The sequence below is a fragment of the Podarcis filfolensis genome, assembly GCF_964270895.1.
Source record: "Podarcis filfolensis genome assembly, chromosome: 4".
NCBI classification, from domain to species: domain Eukaryota; kingdom Metazoa; phylum Chordata; class Lepidosauria; order Squamata; family Lacertidae; genus Podarcis; species Podarcis filfolensis.
The window spans coordinates 42,552,695-42,562,148 of NC_139607.1; the positions used below are offsets into that span (position 1 = coordinate 42,552,695).

Here is a 9,454-nt window from a genome sequence, read left to right on the forward strand (position 1 = left end):
ATGCATCTCCAAGTTGGATGGTATGGTAACCTGAAAGTATTGACTGGCTGTGTGATATACAGCGGTCACAATTGTCTTTTACTAAGAAGAGCACAGAGTGATGCTGGTTGTCATTCTTACTCTGCTGTGTGGCAGCGCAAATAGTCCCCTTTCTAACCAACCTGGTGGGAAAAGTCAATATCCCATCAGCAGAGGAGGTAAACACATCAGGAGCTGTGTCCTCTCTCATCTTCCCTCCTCTATATTACTACAGTTCTTTAAATCTATTCTCCCCAGTCATCGGATGCACTTCTGTCATTCAAATGCATAGTACTGCTATACTGCAGATATAGCTGTGGTCTGAATTTAATACTGTACTGTAGATCCTCTTTGTTGTTTTATATTTCAGAATAAAACATCCCCTCATTGATTTCACATAGTTCCTTATTTTTCTACCATTAGCACACTTCATTAGATTTCTTTCTTTTTAATTTTGACTCTCGGTAGCAGTAATATTTTTAAATGTTTGTAAGAGGGGGTTACCTTGGACATCTTAGCTAAGTTCCCTGCACAATACTTTTTCAAACCCCTTCCCCTTTTTTTGGCAGCAGCTCCCCATGTGTGCTAAGATGACCACCCAAAGGTTAGAGCTCTCCAGAGTAATTTTATTATGTTCAAGGGACTGTCACTGCGGAAGGAGGGGACCTGGCAACACAGCCTCTGTGCGTGTAGCACTTTGCACACATTCATATAACTCTCTGTATACAAGCCGTTGCTTAATTTCCTTCCATTTATATTTTACTTCTGTTTGGATTGCATCATTGATGTTTAAATATAGTGAACAAAACTGAGCAGCTCCTGTAGCGATAACCAGAAACGCTTTTTAATTGTGTCTCCCAGTGTAAATTTGATGATGATGTGATGATTTGATACAGTGCCTAAGAAGAAAGCACTGTACAAAGATAAAACAGACAAAGCCCTTCTCACGGGCTTACAATCTAATTAAGATAGCACAAAAAGGGGGGTGGAAGGAAAAAACGAAGGAGATAACTAACAGGTCTAATATGAGTAAATGTGTATATTTAGATGCAGTTCACAAAATCCATGCTATATAAAATATGGCAAAGCCATATGAAGCCAATGAAGAGAAAATGTAGCTTGATGTTGTCAAACAGAATAGAAACACAGAGGTAGAGCGTAGAAAAGAGTAGAGGGGAAACCCTGCAATCCAAAGCAGGTTTATTCAGAAATAAGTCCGTACTAAGTTTACTTAGGCTTGCAGTTGTAGGGTTGTATTCACTGCTAGTGCTCCTCAGAGTAGACCCCTTGAAGTTAATACACATGACTTACTTAGGTTCATTCATTTATATGGGTCTTATTTTGAGCAGACCTGTGTTGGATACAACTCTTAGTCTACAATTGTGTACACGTGTACCTGGACTATGGGACTAAAAATGGTTTGAACAATATCATATTGTTTGCTCAGTAACACATTATACAGTGGTACCTCAGGTTACATACGCTTCAGGTTACAGACTCCGCTAACCCAGAAATAGTACCTCGGGTTAAGAACTTTGCTTCAGGATGAGAACAGAAATCGTGCTCCGGCGGCACAGCAGCAGCAGCAGCAGGCCCTATTAGCTAAAGTGGTGCTTCAGGTTACGAACAGTTTCAGGTTAAGAACGGACCTCCGGAACGAATTAAGTACGTAACCCGAGGTACCACTGTATTCCAAATGCAACAGACTGCTTCTGGACAGTTCTGCCCCCATTTTGAAATTTGATGTTGCAACACAATTACAATATAGTGACATGTATAGTGGCCTTCATTTTGTTAAACACTAGATGTTAAAATTTTGATCCTCATCATATTTCAGCAATTAAAGAATATCCTGATGTATTAGATATTCACCTATTCTGGTCTTCCAATTTGTGTAGGGTATTTAACAATAGCAGATCTCTTAATGCTTTGGGATAATGGCTTAATGGCAGAATGAGAACATAAGAAGAGCCTGCTGGATCAGGCCAATGGCCATTCTCTTTGGTGTCAAACTCCTCATGCAGGGCTGTATGGACACATCAGAGGAACACTAGGTTCATATCTCAGTGATAGGTGCAAAGACGTTTACCAACAAACTAGAAGCAGTCAGTTAGCAGGAAATGAGAGTATGCTGTCTGAAGAACAAAACCTTCTTCAGACCTTATTTTGCAGTGAGAAAGAACTAAGACTGAATACATGGCATTCTCAAGCTGCAGGATTTAGGACTCCCACATCTGCAATGGGTACTGCCCTTTGGTAGAGAATTTTAGATTTTAGACTAGGAGTGGGGTAGAGTCAGGTTCAAATCCCTACTTAGCCATGAAGTTAACAGGGGGGCCCTAGCTCAGTTACTCTTTTTCAAGCTAACCATCCTCACAAGACTGCTAAGAAAAAAGGGAAGCAGAAAGCCGTCCACGTTACCCTGAGAGCGAGAGTGGGATAAAACATTATAAAGAAATACATGTAAGACAGCTTTTAAGTTTTCAGTAAAACCCTGAATTAAGATTAAGAATTGTCCACCAAAAAGGATTTTAAAATGTTAGAATTTATTTTAAGATTTTCTGACTTCTTAATATAATATGCATTATTACAGTTAAAAGCATTTGGGAACTTGGTGCAAAACACAAGCAGCCATTTTAACCAGAGCTGGGTGAGGGTTTTGGTAGCAGTATCACTAGCTTCTGGCCCATTTCCAGGCCCAATTCAAAGTACTGGTTAAGTACTGGTTATCACCATTTAGGCCCAAAATGGCACGGGACTACGATAGTTGATGACCATATCCCACATAAGTCTGCCTGTTGACTCAGTATCAGAGGTACGTAGGAAAGGGCCTTATGTGTGTTCAGACAGTGGCCTCTTGTCCCCTGCTTAATGGCATTTAAATACCAAGTGAACATTTATTTGTTCTAGCTGCTCTTTCAGTTGACTAGCCTGTGACTTATTTATTCATTTCATAAAATTTATACACTGCTGGGGTACCAAAAGTAATTTACGAAAAGACTTGTTATCCCCTTGGCTTTTTGATTAGGTTGGTTCCAAACATGCCCTCCTGAAGACTGCTGTGCTACCTACCACACTGCTCCAGAGGGTGCCTCGACCCATTTTCAGGCATCACACAGGGCTGTGGGGGGAAAGGGAGAGCTCACATCGGAGAGCATCTCATTCTATGGCCAGAACTCCACTGATGGAATTCTGGATTTAGTCCTTTATCTGCTGTGCTGCCTGTTTTGCACTTTTAATATTGAAGGATAGTTTACAGAGTAGATTCTACTAGTAAGGGCAGACGGACAGTTCGAAGGTAGCCCCACATATGGCCTATTATAATAATCCAGCCTTGTATGACTGTGACCAGGTGCTGCTCCAAGAATGAAGTACAGCCTAAGCTATGCAAAAGCACTCCTGACTCCATGCTGAGATTCTAAGTACAAAGCAAGATCTAAGAGGACTCTCAAACTATGTACCTACACACTTAACATGCATTATCTCGCTAATCCTCTTAACACCCTTTAAAAAGGGCCAGTATTATCGCTCCCATATTGCAGATGGCAAATTTGGCCTCTGACAATAGTGGTTTGGCTAAGACCAACTACTGACTTTAGCAAAGGTGATATTTCAACTGAAGGCTTTCTTGTTCAGTGGTTATATATATATTATTCAATATTATGCTGTGCTAGCTTATCGGTGAGTGATCTATTGATCACACATCTCAGTTTCTTTCTTTCAGTAAAATACAATGTCTAGTCATATGATCCTTTTCCTACTTTTTAAATTGCTTATTTCTCCATTTTAACCTTCAGTAAATCAGCAGAAATATTCAAATTGGAATCAGTTCATCTGTTCAGTAGAACACAAACTAGATGTTCACTACCAAGCAATTGGTGGTGATGTTGTTTTCCTCTTATAGGCTCCTATGTCTTGAAACAATTCAGTCCCTTGAAATATCCCAGCACAAAAGTAACCTGCAGTCCTTAGGCACTTAAACTCAGTATACTCAATATGTGTGCACTTTTTCTGAGTTATTAGTGGGGGAAACATGATGAAATGTTGAAGTTTGAATCACTGAATCTTTGGGGAAATGAGCCTAGCTTAGTGGTAGAACAAACATATATGCCATTGCATGCAGAAGGTTCTATGTTCAATATCTGGCATCTCCAGTTAAATGGACCAGGTAGCAGGTGATGTGAAATGCTTCTATCTGAGAACCTAGAGAGCTGCTTGCAGAGTGCATTATATTAGCTAGAAGGATAAACAGTGTGACCCATGTTTCTTCCCTTTGGCATTCTTATTTTTTAACTTGCTTTTTTAAGATAGCCAGGGAAGCAAACAAGGCTCCCTAGAAATCTAAACAAAACACGGAACATGTTTGCTATTCCACTGCACTTGCACAGTCTTTACAGTATACACACAACACTTACAGGGGGAGTATCTGCAAGTATTTTTTCAAGTGTAAATACACAAGTACATTAAGAAATGCATCAAGATAATTTCATATGTTCTGATTCAGGCCTATCACTTAAAATGGACTTGTAAAATAAAAAAAAAGTTGAAGTTTGAGATATGGGAAGAATGTGCATCTTATCTTAATAGTTTCTGGTAATACAGTGGTACCTCGGGTTACATACACTTCAGGTTACATACGCTTCAGGTTACAGACTCCGCTAACTCAGAAATAGTGCTTCAGGTTAAGAACTCTGCTTCAGGATGAGAACAGAAATCGTGCTCCGACGGTGCAGCGGCAGCAGGAGGGCCCATTAGCTAAAGTGGTGCTTCAAGTTAAGAACAGTTTCAGGTTAAGTACGGACCTCCGGAACGAATTAAGTACTTAACCCGAGGTACCACTGTACCTTTTTGCAGTAACTTCCGCATGCTTTGTAATAGGCGTGTAAAGGCAAATTCCCAGTATCCTGCATTATTGCAAATATTTTCAGTAATCCGATCAATGAAGAGGGTTCAGTACATAGAAAGCAGATTGCCAGGCAACCATGCCATTAAGCAGCATTCTGCTTTTTTTAAAAAAAAATTAAACTCTTTAAAGAGAAGCTACTATCTGTTGGTTCTGGTAAACTGTTCCCTCGTCCTCTTTCTCTTCCCCCTCCCACCCCCATTTATTCAGCATTAATGGACAAACAGTGTTTCCTGACATTTACTGACAGAAGGTGTAGCACCAATTCAGTTGGGGCATGACAGGTGGGTTGACTAATTCCCTGATGAGCTGGATTCAGTCTCTTTGTAAGTAACAAGTCTGACACTCTCCTAAACATGCTGACCAATGTACTTTTTAAAAAAAGAAAAAAAAAAGGTAAGCATCAGAAGAAGAGGAAGCTCAGTAAAAAAGCATGTTGAATAGAAATCTGGGAAATTTGGGTTCTGAGAGTCGGTAACCCTATACCAGAGTGTTTTAAAAGGCCAGAGTGTCCTGGGATTAGTGGCTATAAAATGATTAGTTCCTTTTTCTGATCTTTCAGTTTGTTATTTCTCTCTCCCAACAGGTTGCGTGAATAACAACATGCTGGAAGAAACCAAGGAAAACTACAAAAAACTGAAGAGCACAGTAGACAAATGGTTGTCAGTGAGCAGCTACTCTGAAGTGAACCTCGGCAAACTCTTTCAGACATTCAATATAGTAAAATCTGTGGGAGATCCCAGTATTTAAGCACTGTGTGTGGGTAGAATGGAACAAAAGGCTTTTGTGGACTCTTTTGTAGGCAAATATCTTCCTTGTTTTCATTTCCAGTTTTCCATCTATAGATACACACTAGTGTTGTTGTATCTTGTTTAAAAACACACAAGTATACGTCAAATATTGGCTTTATTCGATGGTAAAAAATATTAAAATGTCATGTTAAAAGTCAGTATATATACTGAACACCTGTACCACTTACTTTTCAATAAATATCTATTTGTTGTATATCTGGACCTAGAAGGGAAGAAAGGGGTGGAGAAATAGCTTCTTTAATTGAATAATTTCCAGTGAGAGTTGCTGGAATGTAAGTGATCCTAGACTTTGCTCCAGGGTAGTTAGTAGAGGTGCTTTCAGGAAAAGAGGTTAGTGGAGGTCTCAGTAGGAGCACTAATGTTTTCTCTTTTCACAATTTATCTACTTCATGATCATATACACAGCAGTTAAAAACAATGCTAAAGCCAAATTCTTCCTATTAATACTTGATTCTAATGTGATCTTTATTTTTGAACCTATATTTGAGGGAATTTTTCCACGAAACAGTATTCATTCAAACAATAAATATTGTGCTGTAAAGACGCAGAGTAACCACATGGAAATGAATGCTAAAGCACCAATTGACTTTTGTACAGGGCAAGGAGACTGTATGTATGTAGCAGATTCTTCATACCACACACACATATCTAAATGTTACACTTTGGTTCCTTTGGGTTCAACAGAATAAACAGCAGTGCTTGCTGTGGCAAGAAAATGGAAACGACATAAAAATGGAACTCACTTCGGCCAACAAATAAAAGTAACGTCTATATTGTATAAAGCAAATAAAGCCAAGGCAAAGTTTTTAGAGAGATTTAACAATGGTGTCTAATCTGTTTACCGCCATTAAAATAATGAACAGAAAGGTTAACGTCATTTATTGGTGCATGCTAAAGTATTTCTAAATGTGTGTGTAAAGTTTTATACTGTTGAAAGGAAAATAATAAAGTTTTTTAATGTAAGAAAATTGCAGTGGGTATGCACTGACAACATATCAGTGAGGTATCACAGTGATATCAATTTACACTACACATTTTCATCTTTAAATTATTTACTTCAGGGGTGGGGGAATACACTTTTGGTGACATTGCTACTACAGCCTTTTTCAATTGTGTTTACTTGCTCATTGACAAACAGCAAAATTTTTAGGATACTTCCCCAATGCTCTTCTGAAATAAGGCAATTTAATCTTGAATGTAATCCAATACCTCCTAGTTAATAGAATAGTGTAAAACGTCTCTCTTCCTTTAAATTGGGGACATAGAATCTGCTTCGTAACTGTGGCCAGCATTCTAGTACAAAGCAACCTAATAAGCACATTGAATGAAATGCAAGCTCTGGGAGTTCCATACCAGTCTCAACTTGGAGGTGGTGAAATTTGCGGTGGGAGCCAGGAGCACATATCTGCTGGCAGAATGCAAACTTAATATATTGGCATAAAAACCTTTGGTCATCATCAACATACAGACACAGTGACACATTTCAGGGATTTAAGAATACCCCCTCACACTGTTAAATAGCCTTGGACTTATTGTGAAGCAAATTTTAACCTATATCCCCATGTTTAGTGGAGCTGACACAAATAAGCAGACTTGGGCAGCCATGTCACATCTAATTCAGCTGTTAATAGTTTATGTATCTGGTTCATTCAGAAATCAGGTATTGTGTGTTCTTAACTATACCTGCTTCAAGTACCACTTGTGGAAACATGAGCCTGCAGAACTGCCCTGCCTGCAAAGGCTTCTATATTTTGGTAGAGAAGACCCACATGCATAAGAAAGGCATATGCATGTCTGACCTTTCCATTGAAGTGAATGGATAAACTCTCTTGCAAATGAGTTCCTATATTCAAAAGAGCCAAATATTCCATTTTTACTCTTTTCCCCAACATGCCTATTCCATAGTACTTAATTGGATAGTCATGCTTGGTTACTTCCATTCACATCATACAGGTAGTCCTATTGCAATAACCTAGCCTGTCTGTCATCATTTCTAATGGAGTGAGAAAAAGGCAATGGGTGATGCTCAGTTTACATATAGTCAAGAAGAGACCCATTAAATCAATGGGCATATAAGTTAATTAGCTCCATTGAGTTCAATGGGTCTAATGAGAAATGTTGGCTAATGCCATATATATTTAAAAGCATTACACATGTATTGTGTTTTCCAGCAAAATAAATGTACTTGTGAAATATGATATGAAATAGGCATGTCTTAATGATCGAAATGAAAAATAACTTATTTGTATACAGATACACATTTTAGAGCTATTTCCAGCAAGACTTGTCTTTTCACAAACTTTCCAATTATCACATAGAAAAAAAAGAGGCGAAAGATCATCTTCAAGCATGCTTCTCTCTCTCTAAAAATGTAAATTTGAAAATCTACTAAGGATACGTATGCCGTAATGGCACTTCGCATTTATCTTCAATTATTAGAGGAAGAATGTTTTGAATAGGTTAAATAAAACCTTGTTTTCCCAACTTAATGTAACATCTAGTGTTTAAGACAGACAAAATCTGAAGAGTCCAGATGTGTGTCCTTGACTAAGCAGCCGCCTTTGAATGTTTCACCTCATTTTAACCCTTGAAAGGCTGGGAAATGGGAAGCCATCTTTTTACAGTATATGCAAGCTGATTTTCATAAATATGTAAAATATGTGATGTAAAATACATGCTACAACTGAATTGAGGTTGCTAAGAAAACAAGTCTGGTTTGCCCAGAGATGTTCTAGACTGAGTTGGCCACACTCCTCATATTTCTGTCCCATATGCTGATAAAAAAATATTCTAAAGTTTTGTTGAGGGTGAGAATTTTTGATATGTAAGCCCAGAGGCTGGACTTCACAACAAGAGTTTATGTGTTAGTAAAGAAGAAAGGAACCCATCAAATTATTTTGTCCTATGCCAGAATAATATTTTGCTGGGAGGAAAACTGACTTTTCCTATTTCTCAACTTCAGCCCATTTTTCTTCTGGCCTTATTTGCCTCTCTTCTGTCGAGCACCTAAATATTTCTTAATTGAACCGCTCATCCTGCGCCCCTCTTATAGCTGTTTAATAGATTAACTCATCTGTGCCAGCTTCAAATTTCAGATTAAAATTCCTTCATCCCGAAGGCAGCATTATCAGGTTGTTGGAGGCTGTTTTCAAACCTTGGTTTTGAATAGCAGCGGCTCTGCATTAATTTAACCACTAAGCTAATAAGTAGGTTTCGTTTTGTTATGCTAAGCTTTATTGCTTTTCTTTTGATCAGAATGGTGTTGTTGAGCAAAGCAGCAGACAAGGCATTCTTTGATGAGGGAATTAGTGCTCTATTCTTCCTCTATTATTCATAGCACAGTGGAATATGTAAGTACCTGAGGGTGTCAAAGGAGAGCAGGCTCTATTGCAAAGTGTTCGCCTTGTTTCTCTCAATAGCTGACTATGAGATGATAAACTGCTTAATACACTGCACTAATTGGATGAGAGCAAAAAGAGATGGGAATTAAGGCAAGGCAAAAAGAGAAAGTGCTACCAGCCTTCATTCACTCTTTCACTACTTTAACAGCGCCAAAGGAGGCACAAGCTTTCTATAAGCAGACTAGAGGTTTTGTGCAGAGATAAAATGAACCTGTTAGTGGATTCAAGTAATACACTAATTATTGCACAGTATAAATACCACTACTGGTTTTATAACATGAAGGTAAACTTCTTTTGAGACGGTTATAGGATTGCTTGGC

At 38.5% G+C, this 9,454-nt stretch overlaps 1 protein-coding gene across 1 annotated transcript in view; it reads left to right on the plus strand.

The window, feature by feature from the left end:
- Nucleotides 1-6,701, plus strand: part of POLA1 (DNA polymerase alpha 1, catalytic subunit) — a 170,097-nt gene extending 163,396 nt beyond the window's left edge. The window contains exon 37 of the mRNA XM_083612243.1: nucleotides 5,508-6,701. Coding sequence (XP_083468369.1) covers nucleotides 5,508-5,671 — 164 coding nt within the window. The 3' untranslated portion in view covers nucleotides 5,672-6,701. The remainder of the gene's footprint in view (nucleotides 1-5,507) is intronic.
- The last annotated feature ends 2,753 nt before the right edge of the window (nucleotides 6,702-9,454 follow it).